This window comes from Gastrolobium bilobum, unplaced genomic scaffold, assembly GCF_033153095.1.
Source record: "Gastrolobium bilobum isolate Gb01-03AN ecotype WA unplaced genomic scaffold, APGP_CSIRO_Gbil_v1 utg168317, whole genome shotgun sequence".
Lineage (NCBI taxonomy): Eukaryota > Viridiplantae > Streptophyta > Magnoliopsida > Fabales > Fabaceae > Gastrolobium > Gastrolobium bilobum.
This window is the reverse complement of record NW_026899513.1, coordinates 51333-66578: the sequence shown is the minus strand read 5'-3', so window position 1 is coordinate 66578 and position 15246 is coordinate 51333. Positions and strand designations below refer to the sequence as shown.

Genomic DNA, 15246 nt, shown 5'->3' with positions numbered 1-15246 from the left:
TTCTTTTAGAAAATTAAGTGAATTGAGGAATAAGTATGTATTATATGTACATACATATATACATAATGGAAATCTAAAGGCTGAGCATCTTTGTGCAATAAGCTCAAGGGATAAAGAGTATTTATATATTTAATATTCAATAAAGTACCATGTCATTATGATAGAAATTCTGTAAAAAAAAAAAATCTTTTTATCTTGTATTTTCATTTTTTATTTTATGCATGTTTGAATTGTTGGGAAGTAAATTGAATCAACAACCATAATTGAATGCATTACCACATTTGGCTACAATAATCAATATTATACCGTTTTATCATTATCACGTGGTGCATTATATATGGGCAAGAAAAAAAATTGCCATTTACCTAAATTATTAAATCATAATACACAGAAATTTTATGACATTACAAAAATTAATTATTTCCCATCTGAAACTGTATCATAATCAATCCATGCCATTAATACTTACCATTCAAATACATATCATTCCAAACCGTCCATTCACATAAAAATTTATTATTGTACATGACCCATCAAATGCACAAAATAACACTATTTTGACTTTCAAATTCCATTTTACCGTGTGTTTTACTTTTTATCAAACATTGAAAAGGTATTTTGCTTCACGCCTTTCTCCAAGTATCAATGTACGTTCAACATGAAATAATAATTAATACAAAAAAAAAAAAAAATTAAGTCACTGGGGTTGGTCTGAGAGGTTTGGATAATTTATATAAATTATGTGTTCAATTCTCGTATAAAAAAACATCAAATAATAATTACGCATCAATATTATTCAATAATACATGCATAGGAATAAATGCATGTCAGGGCCTGTGTTCACACCATCAAAGATTGGTATTGAAACCAGTCCACCACACCATACAAAGTATTGAAACCATCAATGATCAAACACCGTCACGTGATTGAAACTCACGCTCCAGCCAGCAAATCACAGTTATCATTAATTATGTGCCAATATAAATACCGCCGTTAACTGGCCGTGAATAAATACTTCTTCCAATTTCTTATTCGTCATTATTTTTTTCTTTATGTCAGGTATAATCTTATTTTATTTCTACCAATACCGCTTGAGTGTTACAATAAGTTACTGAGATCGATAAAGATTATTTATTTATTTGATATTCAACAAAGTACAAATCATCTTGATAGGAATTCTGTCCAAAAAAATCTAATTATCTTGTATTTTCATTTTTTTATACATGACCGAGTTGTTGGGAAGTAAATTGAATCAACAAGCGTGCGTGCAAAGCAAATAAAAAAAAATAGCATTGCTACACAACTAAAAAAATGACAAATTTTAGTCAGAATTTATGAAAATGATGGGCACCCCTTATCTATCCAGAAGTCAATTATAATACCAACTTATTCTTGCAAAAAAAAAAAAAATGGTTGTGTAGGATTTAAATATATATATATATATACACACATATATATATATATATATATATTTATATTTTAGAAAAACAGCCCCAATAAAATCATATTATTTAAGTTCTAAATATAGTAAACTATATCGGAGGGTTGATTCGTAAAAAAAATTAAATTAAATATCTCACCAGGCCGGGCCTTATTGCTTAGTTTTTGGTATTTTGTTTTCGAAGAAAAATAAGCTAAAAATTGAATTTTTAATAACCACTACGCTAGAAACATGCTTTTTGTAAATAGGTAGGATTGTGTAAGTGTTGGGTTGGTTTTTGGATTTAGGGGAAAAAATACTGGATCTAAGTCCCTATTTATTTTTGTTTAAAAAAATCTAATTATACAGTAATTAAATACAATTAGAGATTAAATATGGCCATCAACATCACTGGATACCTTATTGTGGCAAGTAAATACCCTATTTCTGGGAACTTAAATTCGGGCAAATTATTCTCACTAAGTAGCACCACTTATAATATGATGTATACTTCCTCAATCATAACAAAATAAAAGTAAATGTCTTACCTTCATAGAGCAATGAAATAGTTTGGTGCTTACGGAAGCCAGGTTTTGTAATGCTTTTTTTTTAATAAAGAGAAAAACTACTACCTAATAAAAGAGAATACTTCTTTCTCCACCTTCTGATTTGGATTCTCTAGCTGAAAGCTTCTCGGCCGTCTCTTCTTAAAAATTAATAAAAATAAATTATAATAAAATAAATCTTTAAATTAAAGTTGAATTTTGTAACAACATAAAATGTGATAATTAACGTTATATTTTTCTGGAAAAAAAATTAGATAGGGAAGTTTAATCCCTCAAGTTGGATCACCCTTAAGAGAAACTTTATTCAAGATGATAGGTTGAGTAGGATTTGAGTAAGTATTTGTCTCTTTGCTGAAAAGACTACCAATATATAGCTCGATACATTAGGGGCCATATTATACTTATTTCAACTACTCTATCTTTCCAATCTGGTTAATGACATTTAGTACAACGTGATCTCAAGTAACTGTTTTGGTTAATATTTAAACTTATTACTATAAACATACCCCACATCACATGCTTATTCACCAATAAATCAATCCGTATCGTTTACATAATGTTATATTAGGTTCTTGGAATTATCAATATTTTAAACGAATTCCAATTTATTATTAGTTTCACGGTTGAAATTGAAGCATATGCGAAGCAGCATATAGAATGCATATGAATTTGAGTTTCTAGTAGAATTAATGTTGCACCAAGAAACAAATTTGTCATTAGTGCGTGCAACTGATCATGTAATTTGCTTTATTTTAATAAAAAAAGATACACTTTTATAATTTAATTATAGTTTTTTAGAAAGGAAATTTTTATAAGGTTGGCTAAAAGAATATATCTTTTTTAGATTTTTTAAGAAATTATTCTTCCTAATTTTTTAGAAAAGTATCAAAACTGCTTTTTATATTTCTTTTTCTAAAAAAAATACTATCAAAAAAATTTAAATATATTTTTAATCAAAAAAAATCTTTAAAAAAATACAAAACAACGAGCGGATTATTTGCTACTTCCTTAGCTGCTCGGTTGAGTTCATGGATTGAATGTAAACAAAGACCCAGTGGTTGAATGAGATTTTTAAATATATATAATTGAAGTCTTAGATTCAAAACTAATTGTTATGTAATATATTAACTCCAAATATAAATTTCGTAAATATATCAAACTCATTATTATTATTTACATCACATTTGAACAGCAATAATAATATTAATAATAATAATAATAATAATATAATGTAAGTATTTTTCACAAATATATAACTTGGGTACAACTAATTAACGTGATTAAATAGGATTCGTAATATACGGAATTGATCTAGTCGAAAGGAATGTATTCCATGTATGTTCCCATTTGCATGAATTTGTCTCTATTCGTCGTGTGGTTGACGTCATTATCAATTAACAACTCTCCAATGGACTAAATCAATCACGGACAAATTATTACACACTAAACTTAATTTAGGAAGTTAAGTACTTCCTTAATTCCTTATTAAAATCTATTACGAATGTTTCTTTCGTCTGAAATGATCTTTTCTCTAGGTATGATATAGTGCAATTATTGGTACTTTTTCCATTTCACACGTCCCAGAAGTTCTATAAATAATACAATGTAGAAGCAGCAATCCAAACAAATTCCCATAACCCAATAAATTTTGGTTCATTCCTTAATAGAATGGTCTCGCATACATATTTCTCTGTTGTCTTCCAAGTCGTTGTGTTTGCATCTCTTGCAACCACAGCATTCTCACAACTGTCACCTAATTACTATGACTACTCATGCCCTAATGCTTTGAGCACCATCAGAAGTGTCGTGGATGCTGCCGTAGAGAAAGAGCGCCGTATGGGCGCTTCTTTGCTACGCTTGCATTTCCATGATTGCTTTGTTAACGTAAGACATTTTGTATTTATGTATGTGTGTATAAATATATGGGATAATAGGTTGTGATGTTGCACGAATTAGAAATCTCTTACGAACTAATGATTATAATATTACAAAAAAAAAAATTCATACCTCTTATAATTATATATTTTGAAGAGATATAGTTATAATATTAAAGATTATTTTTTCTTATATTATAACTATATATTTTTCAAAAAAATATAATTTGCCAGAGAATTTCAAATTCATGTAATATAAGAAAAAAGGGACTCCAAATATATGTATGTATATTAGTTTTTTTGTCTGATAAATAACTTGATTCTGTGATGGTCATTATTCAGGGTTGTGATGGTTCAATTCTTCTAGACCCCTCACCCACCATTGACAGCGAAAAGAATGCAAACCCTAATTTCCAATCTGCTAGAGGATTTGAAGTAGTCGATGAGATCAAGCAAGCAGTGGACGAAGCATGTGGAAAACCAGTTGTTTCTTGCGCAGACATATTAGCTGTAGCCGCAAGAGACTCTGTCGTTGCGGTGAGTAATACCAGTTATTCCTAAATGCTATGTTCAATGTTGATCTTAATATTTTATAATTTTATTACGTTTAGTTTTCTATTTTTTGAGTTAGTCTATAGCTAAATTTTCACCATTCATTACCATGTCAAATATATGAGTTGACATAAGCTAATGAAATGCTTTTTTTGTTTTTTTGTTTTTTTTTTTTTTGGTCACGGAAAACTTTGCCTGAACGCGGGAAAACAAAATGTGACATAATATAAATTTATTTCTTCCTTGTCTCTCACAGACTTAGTAAACATGCGTAAGACTCAAATATTTAAAACTGAATACTCAGATTAAACCCTCCCATATATAAATCAATCGTCGAAAATGTTATAGTTACTACCTTTTTTTCTTACTACTTGTTACTACTAAATCTTAACCATTAATTTCCGTCAATTTAACGGTTATAATTTATTGGGTCATATTTATTAATTAATTATTAATTCTAATAAATTATAACCATTAGATTGACGAAAATCAACAATTAAGATTTGGTAGTAATAAGTAGTAAGAAAAAAGTAGTAACTATAACATCTCCCATAAATCGTGACAAAAGTTTTATTTCGTTTATCTGTTTGGGTGATATATAGCACGTGCGGTAATTTTGAGTAGTGTATATTCTAATGAAATATATTTCTTTGTATTTACAAAAAAAATATATATATATATTTCTTTGTCTCTCATTGACTTAGTAAACATTTAATAATATTTGAATATTTAAAATTGGATTCTCAAACCTTCCCCCAAATGGTCAAGATAAGTTTTATTTCATTTATGTTTTTAGATTGAAGCCACGGTGGGTTGATTCATACTCAAATGAAATTTGAATATATATACAGGATACTCATACACCAGTGTAAAAATAAGAAGTTTTATATTAAATTTTAATCATTGATTTGCTAACATCTGATGGTTCAAATATTTAATAAATCAAAATTATTATATATAAATAAGATCAATGATCAAAATTAATAGTGTAACTTACATGTACTGATGTAAAATAATCATGACTCGATATAAAGCCTTTAAGAGAACTTAACATCATTTTTAGTAACATGAACGAAAATTGAGATTAAGAAATATGTGCATGCACCATGCAGTTAGGGGGCCCAACATGGGATGTGGAATTAGGGAGAAGAGACTCAACAACAGCAAGTCGTGATGCTGCAAATGCTGAAATTCCAGCACCATTTTTCAGCCTTTCTCAACTTATTACCAACTTCCAGAACCATGGTCTAGATGAGAAGGACCTTGTTGTTCTTGCTGGAGCCCACACAATTGGACTTGCACGTTGTGTTACATTTAGAGACCATATCTACAATGACTCTGACATCAATCCCTACTATGCACAACAGCTTAAATACATTTGCCCAAAAAATGGAGGTGACTTCAACCTTTCTCCTTTGGACCCAACACCTGCGCAATTTGATGTAGCCTACTTCTCTGATCTAGTTCAAAAGAAAGGGCTTCTTCACTCTGATCAGGAACTGTTCAATGGTGGTTCTACTGATGCATTGGTTACACAGTATAGCTATGATTCTTCAGCCTTCTACCAGGACTTCCCAAACTCCATGATTAAGATGGGAAATATTCAGCCCCTCACTGGGGATCAAGGTGAAATTCGTGTTAACTGCAGGACAGTGAACTAATTCCTTAAGAAAATTTAGGTAAGGAATAATTATGTGTTATAACTAGATAATTAGTTATATACTGGAAATCTATACGCCAAGGATAATTGTGCATTTATATATGTAAAAATAAGATGTGTATCCTTTATGATATACATGGAGTGCTTTCAATGTATGCTTGTGTGAATTTTAAAAGAAATACAATTCCGGATCATTATTCTTTTATGAATGAAACATAGGCAAAATAAATAAATATTAATTGATAGGATTTGGCTGTATTAAAGATGATTGTCTCCATACCAAATGATAATAGCTTAGTTGGATCATGAGAATTGAGCAAGTGAAAATGAGAGCATGTGTTCGATCCTCTTTCCAATATTATTTTTAGAAAGGATTAATTTAAAGCCCCGGATAAGATTGCCTTCCACATGAGCACACATGTGCCAAAAAAAGAAAAAAGACGATTGTTAAGTTAAAGCGGATCCAAGCTAGGAAATAAAAACGTGAGCAAAGCTACACAACTGAAAAAACAAAAATACAAAATTTAGCAGAATTTGTGAAAAAGGTGGGTGTTTTAAGCCCTGTGAACTGTTTTATTATATCTTTTTACATTTATGAAAAGTTATTTGGGCCGGGCTTTGAAGAGTAGATAATTCACAAATTAACCCATCTTTTGGTTTAGGTTGTGCTTAAATTTAACTTGTTTTTATAAGGAAATTCCGACGGTAAAGATCCATTATTATAGATTACCTGGTCATAACCTCTAAATATAATGTTATGTAACCAATTATTCTTCGAAAAGTTTAAGTGACTTTGGAGGAGAGAATGGAGACCCACAAAAGTCAATTATAATACCAACTCATTCTCTCACAAAAAATTATAGTTTTATAGGATTTGTTTTTTTGAAAAAATACTAATAAACGACCCAGTAAAAGTGTATTATTATCGCACCTGAGAGAAATTTGGAACCTTAAGAAAAATCTAGCTAGCCAAGCATGAAATTGTGTAAGATCTAGAAAAAACTTAATTTTGAAAGTTTCCTTGTTGGGCTGTACGTGAAATGGACACAAATATATCTGCTAGAGATGAAGATTTTAACGCAAAGCCTATACGAAAAAAACATCTGAACCTCGTCTATCATTGGTAAAAGAAACTGATGATTAAGTAATAATACAATCTACCAATATAATTTTATTCATTTACAGTTGATAAGGGAAAAAATGATAGTTTATGCAATTTTCAATAAAAAAAATTTATTTATCCATTACTTGACTTAATCTGGTTTGAGCACAACTGGATTTATATTTGGGAAGATTCTCTTAAAATCTTTTTTTTTCTTCTAAAGTTTCAACTCAAGACCTAAGGTAAATAATATCTTTGCATTTTGAACCAATGATAATAACTTAAATAAGTAAACCTGATGTAAAGTATTTAAAGTTTACCCTTAAGATTATTAGTCAATGTCTCAATTCATTGTCCAGGTCAAACCGCATGAATTATACCAGTATGACCAAAAGTAAATTTTTAAGTTGACAAAATAATTGTTAAGAAAATAATTAATCTTATAATTGACTGTTTGAACTTTGAATAATCGAGACTCAAATTTGCTTAGGTATCCTTGTATAAAACACAACTTTTATACTGTCCAAACGATTTGTTTGGCAATTAATTTTAACATTTTTGCATTTTTCATTATTATCGCATCAAAAGTTTTTTTTATCTTTTAATACCTTATTTTGGGAATTAATGTTTCTCATATTAATTATAAGAGATAATTTTATCTCCTACACACACAAAAGTATACGAGGGTATATGGGGTCAATATGAGGCCATTTAAAGAGAAAAGAAATAAAAAGAAAATATGAATCCTATACACTTTTATGTATGTGTAAGAGATAAAATTATATCCTATAATATAAAAAATATTAATTATAATAAAATATGGGTTTGATCCGGTGGGAGAGAGAAAAGTGTTAGAATCAAGAAATATTTATGTGGTCTCTAAGTAAGAAAAATGTTGAATGTTCTATTTTAATAACATTTAAAATATTACATTTAAAATTACACACATGTTAAATGACATAGAATAAGAGTAAAAAAAAAATTAAACGCACTTGATTTTTTTTTTAAGTTTTATTATATTTTCTTAAATCATATTAGGATATGATGAAAAGTATAAGTGTGGGGTGTGTTTGGTTTGATATTTATATTTAATATTTTTATTAAGAATTATTTGGTGCAGTCACAAATCACAATAGCATTTTACAATATGACACTTGGTCATCTGAGGGTAACACTCAAGTCAAGTCAAAACAACGATCCCATGTTTTACCTTTTTCCATGCAAAGCATAAACAAACCAAAGGAGCACATAGAAACTGGTTTTGAAAAGACCAACAACAAAACCATGGGAAGCGAAAGTTCACTACCCTTCTTCTTCTTATATAGCATTCAAAAGCATTCAACTTAATTGCTCCAACCCAATGAAGCAGCATTTTACTGGCTTCACAGCATAGAACATCTATTCTATATATAAGAGTGTGTAAGATACTAACATCATGTGGAGATGCATCAATGGAAGAATTGCTAGAAGATTTTTATCCACTGCTTCTGCTAGTACACGTGGCTGGTGGGATCATGTGAGACCAGCACCAAAGGACCCCATTGTTAGTGTAAATGAGGCCTTTCTTGCTGACCCTTTTCCCCACAAGATCAATCTTGGAATGGTAGGTAACCTCTTCTTCTCCCTTTATCACTTGTTTTCAGCTTGCTAGAAAAAATGCTTATATCTAATCACCACTTTTTTTTTAATCCCTTTTTTCTGTGTACTTTATAAGGGTACTTACAGGGATGATGATGGCAAACCCTTCATTCCTCAGTGCGTTCGTGATGCAGAAACAAAGATTAAAGCGAGGTTTAAATTCGAGTGAGTCTTAGATTTTCCTTCTCGTACTCATGTTCAGTGTTGTTGGTTTCACTACTGTTTATGGTCTTAAACCGTTTCTTATTCCAGAAATTGATTCTATCTTACTTGTAATTGTAATGTCTTGCTTCTTATTGTTGATGTCAAATCATGATCACAATATGTGCATTAGTTATTGTTGATGTCAAATCATGATCACAATATTTGAAGCCAGATAAGTTGGGTTGTGTATACAGAACTTAAACTCTCTAGTTAGAAAATATTTTGGACAAAATTACTCCTCAAGTATATGATAACCTCAACTAGCTTGGCTTTTAATTTATTATTATTATTTGTCATTGGCAACCCGATATAAGACAATATGAGTTCAGGGATGGATGAACAGCCAAAAGAGCAAGGGTTTCAATCATGGAGAAAAAGGGCCAGAGCTGAATAATTATCATGCGATTAGGGATTAGTCCCATATAACTCTATCTGAAATATGACCGTATTAAACTTACGGTTTTTACAATACATGGAAATACATAAGATGAAACAACACCTTCTAAAATATTAGCTCGAAGGATTTTTGGTGCTTATCTGCACTAAAAGCTTGTAGATACCATAAATAATTTGGTACAACAAAACAATACATATCTTATACAATGTGCAGAATATTTATTTCACGCAAACATTTATAACAATTTACATAGTCTGTGCTCTGTATCATCTCTTGGTTCAACAAATGAGAATTAAGATAGAGAAAGTTCCCTCAAGGATGAATTAATAGTGGAGTCCAAATTTCCTTCTTATTAAACTGTGATCCCAATTATATTGAATAAAACTTTCTTATGAGTTGCAGATTTATTGCACTGTTAATTTTGTAAAAGCCCTCTCTCCAACGGATGATGTTGTTCTTCATAAATAATTGTGTTGTCTCTCCTGATTTTATGTAACATACTCTAGTAACAATTATGCTTCTATGAACATTTTTGCCTTCTCAAAAACGAGTTTGATATGGGGTATTGACAGGGAGTCAAACTATTCTGCAGCAAGTTCAAAATTTGTTGAGGAGAGTGTAAAGTTGGCATATGGGAAGGATTCATATGTAATCAAAGAAGGATTGTTTGCTGGAGTTCCATCTCTGTCTGGAACTGGTGCATGTAGGCTTTTTGCTGAATTTCAAAGGCATTTCTATCCTCATTCTCAAATTTACCTACCAGATCCTACATGGTCAAAGTAGGTCCTTCACAGTGCATTATTCTTTGATATTTCTTCTTTCAACATATCTAACACACTATGTTTGTATGCCATAGTCACCACAACATATGGAGACAAGCTGAAATTCCGGTCAAAACCTTCCACTACTACCATCCAGATACAAGGGGTTTAGATTTTCCTGCCCTCATAAATGATGTCAAGGTATAAGAATCTAATTATCAAAGTCATGCATGATGTTGAGGATCATGCTAACTTTACTATTTAGAATAGAGAGAAGCTCTGGCATCCATTCCATGCTTCTTGGATTTTGGATATTATCAAGGTAGAATAGATGCATTTAATGTTAAACAATGAAATATATTTTTGGTTGCTGAACATACTGTGCTGAAAGGCAATTTAAGTTGACAATGGTATATTTTCCAATACAAATGTGGTATAAAGAACCTTTAATTTTCTCTGTTTATTTTCTATTGGTGATTTCAGAATGCACCAGATTGTTCTTTCTTCTTGCTTCATCCATGCGCCCATAACCCAACTGGGGTTGACCCCACTGAGGAACAATGGAGAGAAATATCATACCAGTTCAAGGTGATGATGACAAATGAGATGCTTTAATATTGCTTTACACCATGTAACATCCCTGTCTCGAGCCGGTTCAATTAACATACATATGATAAAACAGAAAACAGCGGAAGACTTAACTTCTGAAAATACGAGCTAACTTTTTTTTCTTTTTAAATTCTCATTCGTCGTAAACGAAAATCGGGCAGAGTTTCCTCTATAAATCGGACAACTGGGGATTTTCCAATCCCTCACAGAAGCATTTCCTGATAAACAGTTTATACAAATATAATCAAATGCCCATCCATGGGCGCATGCATAACTTGGCTCAGTGCCACTATATCTAACAGCATGCAATCCAACACGTAAACATATCTGAATACTACCTCATCATATAACGTGCCTGAATACCCAAATGTACATGCATCAAAGCGACAGACATGTACAAAACATATACAGGCCATATACACAATAAAGGATCAATATCATGATCCATCAAATGCGAAAATACTAAAATACATCAAACACTCCAAAAAGGTAGTAGCCTACAGCCACTCAAAATCCAATCTGTCAACTGCCTCAGCCACGTGTCGTGTCCCTGCCTAGTGAGGACTCACCGGGAATCTGGGCACCTGAAAATATGTCCCCAAAGAGGGGTGAGATTACAAATCTCAATAAGCTCCAGGTTTATAGAGAATTCTCCATACCCCTGGCTCACTCCTGCATGAAAGTCAGATACAGAGTATACAAATACAACATATAACAGATATCATAACAGAACAGAGCATATATCCATATCATATCAGAGATGTGCGCCGTCATTCCCAAGGGAGGACCCCAAGCGGAAATCAACGCACGTGTTCCCGAGGGAGGACCCCAAAGCGGAACCAGACATATCAGAGGAGTACACCATCAGTCCCGAGGGAGGACCCCAAAGCGGACGTCCGGGTACTATACAATCAATGGCCAGAGATTGTTACAGAAATCATATTACAGAAGTCATATCAGAGCAAAACATATCATGTTATCAAATAACTCTATATGAATGCATCTATACAAAGCATCTAAATCACAGTCATACAGTCCAACCATAGTTCACTAACCATGGTGGAGCACTCAAGCAGGAAAAGACTCCTTAAACATAGAGCTTACCTCTTGAAGCTTTACCAATACGCTTACTTGTGGAACAAGTTACTTTTATCGCTTCAAGAGATTTCCGATCCTTCTCAATCCCTAGGCACACCTAGAGAATAATTTACAATGCATCAATAGAATGATGCAATACCATAATTATTTCGTAAGCATACATTTTATCGCTTATTTTCCTTTCTTTGCATTTTTGACAATCCTATGCCAATACACAAGTCTAGACCTCTTTATAACCGTTGGTGTTCTTTAATTTAATCAACCATTCCCTTAGGAATTTTCAACATAAATCATGCTATTTTTCTTCAAAACTCATCACCTTTATACAATTTATTACAACACATTTTATTTAAAATAAAATGTACAAAATATATCCCTAAATACCCTATAGGTCGAACACTATAAGGAAATAGGCAAGGGTTCTTTTCTTTTTAATTAATGTAACTTACACATACAAATGTATGTTTCCCTATTATTTCAACTTAATGTTTGGACATCAAGTCCTTCCCAACACCTCAAGGCCGAAGTGTAGGATCCAAAATACATAGGATTTTTCCCTTTTGGCCTTCTCACTAATTTCACCAATTCTATTCTCTCTCAAGCACCTTAGGCTCTCTTAATACATCATATAAATTTTTTGCCCAATGGTCCCTATTCAACCTATCATGGCCGAACTTAGGGGAGTGCAAACCAAGGGAATTTTTCTTCATTTAACACATGTTGATGTTTCTCTTCTACACTAAGACTTCCTATACAAAACAAGCTATCATAATTTTCAAGTTTTATACTACTTTCTTTCTCACCCACACATGCTCACAAATTCAAAACATAGATCACAAAATAAAATCATAGGATTAGAGTTTTGTTACCTCTAATCACCTATCCAAAACCTAGAAGACATTCACCAAGAGAATCTCCATCAAAAGCTCCATTTTGCCTTCTTGATGAATAGTGCCACGCAAAGGGGGAAGAGAATATCTCCTCACACAAACAATGATAGTTCAAACTAATGGTGGGAATGGATTCATTGGACCTTTTCCTATGAGTTTCATGTGTAGCATAAAGCTTTTTGATGATCAAATGAGTGAGAATGGAAGGAAGAAAGAAAACAAAATGAAACCTAAGCCAAACCTTCCATGTGAGACAACCACGGGAATGACGAGAAGAATGAAGAAAAGCAACGCATGAGAGAGAACTTTAAAGGGAGTTATGGCTTTTATAAAGTTAACTTATTTTAACTGGGTAAAGGTTTATCTATCTACACACCTCCATTCATTACTAAACTTTGCACACTAGTCCAGAATATTTTTATGCTAAAATTTATAATTTTACTTTTTACTTTCGGGTAACTTTATTTACCCGCATTTTTACTCCTTAACTGTCATTTTAACTCCTTTTTCACCAAATGTGACTTTATTTCTTTTACTTCTAATTATTCTTCGATATTATATCCACAATTACTAGTAAGGGTTATTATACACCACAAGTCTAAATCAATTATAATATTCACACATTTATTATTTTCCAGGTGAAAAATCATTTTCCTTTCTTTGACATGGCTTATCAAGGTTTTTCAAGTGGGGATCTTGACAAGGATGCCATAGCACTTCAAATTTTCCTTGAAGATGGGCATTTGATAGGTTGTGCTCAGTCATTTGCAAAGAATATGGGATTATTAGAACATAAAGTTGGTTGTCTTAGGTAAGAAAAGTTCTATATGCTAGTAATTAGAGGCATAGCAAATGCTATGATCTTTAGAATAGAAGTTATATGTCAAGGCCTTAAGTACATGATTTGATGATATATCTTGAAGCTCAATTTTGTACTAATGTTGCCAATATGTTTAATTGTTTTGATTCTTATGTTCTTTTCAGCTTTACTAATCTACATTAAAATCTATAATAGTGTTTTGTGCAGGAATATAAAGCAAGCAACTGCAATGAAAAGCCAACTGCAGCATATTGCCCATTCAATGTATAGTGGTCTTCCATTTCGTGGTATTTTACTAGTTAATGTGATATTAAGTAACCCAGTTATGGAAGCACTTTGGAGGAAAGAAGTGAAGGTAATATAATATATATACAGCTTTTAAACATTTTGTGCCCTTTTTCTTTTTCTAAATTGATTTAGGCTGTAATTACACTTGATGGCAATATCATTGTTTGAAGGTCATGGCTAATCGAATTCAAACAATGAGAGCTACTCTGCGACATTGTCTTGAGAACTTGGATTCATCTTTCAATTGGGAGCATATAACTACTCAGGTTTACAGTGTTTGATTTTGTATTCTGTATATGCAGTTACCTTATGCTTGAGAAAACATCTTATAACTTGAGCGCACAATGGTACTCTTTAATGCATATACAAATGCAGGTTGGTATGTTCTGCTTTTCAGGATTAACCCCTGATCAGGTTAAACACCTGGAGAAGCTGTTCCATATATACTTGACTCCTGATGGAAGAATAAGGTGAAATTTAAAGGAAATACTAGCAATTTCAACCATAATTTCATTAGATAATTACGGCTGCGCTAGAGAATATTCTTCCTATAACTTCATGGTATACTTGCAGCATGGCTGGTGTGACGACAAGCAATGTGAATTATGTGGCAAATGCAATACATCATGTGACCAGAATCAATGAAGAAGCCTTGTTCATGGAACAATAAGCACTAATTGATCTTTTGTGCCTTATTTTGATCCAAAGATACATTTACCATTTTTGGTTTTACTTCATGTAATTCTCTATATACCTGGCATACAACATACCAATTTGGTAAAAATATAAAAGTCAATATTATCGGATTATTGTGATCATTATTTAAAAAATTTATTTTATTAACACAGCCACGTATTAAGTGATGAATGAAATCGCAGATTTACTTATAGAAACACTATGCCTTATTAAACAGTTATGCATCTTAACTGACGACAGCTTTTGACATTGCTTTTCTTCTTGGCCCAGTTGGCTTATTTTCCTTCCTTTGTAATCTCTTTTTTGTTTTTTTGGTGAATATGGAAAATAAAAATCTAAAACTGAGGTTGATGACTTCTCAGCAATCTCCTTCGATCCCTTAAAAATCTAACCGGGATCACTAAATTTTGCATCATATTGAAATGTCAGTACAGAGATGTTAACTAATGTTGCTAACTTTATGAACCATAATACGTTGTAAAATTGGTTATGACCTGTCCATTTACGTACACCTCTTTAAAGTAAACAGACAAAAAAAACAGTTGAGTAGTGTTGCACATTCTGAACAAGAAGTGGTGTGCAAATAGCTTTTTAGTCCTTTAATTATTTGCATAAACTGAAGATATGTCCCTTTATGAGTAGAGATAGTTTGTATATGAATCCTTGATCGT

General features: G+C 31.8%; 2 protein-coding genes and 1 long non-coding RNA gene across 3 annotated transcripts; 2 read left to right on the top strand and 1 right to left on the bottom strand.

Moving 5' to 3' along the window:
- The first annotated feature begins 3654 nt into the window (after positions 1 to 3654).
- LOC133290806 (cationic peroxidase 1-like) lies at positions 3655 to 6073 on the top strand. Its single transcript, XM_061488920.1, has 3 exons — positions 3655 to 3870; positions 4203 to 4397; positions 5525 to 6073. The coding sequence occupies exons 1-3, from the start codon at positions 3655 to 3657 to the stop codon at positions 6071 to 6073; spliced, it is 960 nt and encodes a 319-aa protein (XP_061344904.1).
- A 2536-nt stretch (positions 6074 to 8609) lies between these two features.
- On the top strand, positions 8610 to 14549 carry LOC133290809 (aspartate aminotransferase, mitochondrial-like). The gene is made up of 10 exons (XM_061488924.1): positions 8610 to 8777; positions 8889 to 8977; positions 9986 to 10192; positions 10270 to 10375; positions 10658 to 10762; positions 13410 to 13582; positions 13787 to 13946; positions 14050 to 14145; positions 14255 to 14349; positions 14453 to 14549. The coding sequence occupies exons 1-10, from the start codon at positions 8610 to 8612 to the stop codon at positions 14547 to 14549; spliced, it is 1296 nt and encodes a 431-aa protein (XP_061344908.1).
- LOC133290812 (uncharacterized) lies at positions 10990 to 13324 on the bottom strand. Its single transcript, XR_009748742.1, has 3 exons — positions 12751 to 13324; positions 11888 to 11978; positions 10990 to 11367 (listed from the first exon to the last, which is right to left on the bottom strand). It is a non-coding gene; the product is annotated as an uncharacterized LOC133290812 (long non-coding RNA).
- Positions 14550 to 15246: the final 697 nt, after the last annotated feature.

What these genes read in the sequence shown, in the direction of transcription:
- LOC133290806 (XM_061488920.1), top strand. Translation starts at nt 3,655, where the DNA reads ATGGTCTCGCATACATATTTCTCTGTTGTCTTCCAAGTCGTTGTGTTT. An exon ending in TCCATGATTGCTTTGTTAAC is followed by an intron (nt 3,871 to 4,202) that starts GTAAGACATTTT and finishes GTCATTATTCAG; the next exon opens with GGTTGTGATGGTTCAATTCT. An exon ending in CAAGAGACTCTGTCGTTGCG is followed by an intron (nt 4,398 to 5,524) that starts GTGAGTAATACC and finishes TGCACCATGCAG; the next exon opens with TTAGGGGGCCCAACATGGGA.
- LOC133290809 (XM_061488924.1), top strand. Translation starts at nt 8,610, where the DNA reads ATGTGGAGATGCATCAATGGAAGAATTGCTAGAAGATTTTTATCCACT. An exon ending in CCCTCATAAATGATGTCAAG is followed by an intron (nt 10,376 to 10,657) that starts GTATAAGAATCT and finishes TGGTGATTTCAG; the next exon opens with AATGCACCAGATTGTTCTTT. An exon ending in ACTCCTGATGGAAGAATAAG is followed by an intron (nt 14,350 to 14,452) that starts GTGAAATTTAAA and finishes GTATACTTGCAG; the next exon opens with CATGGCTGGTGTGACGACAA.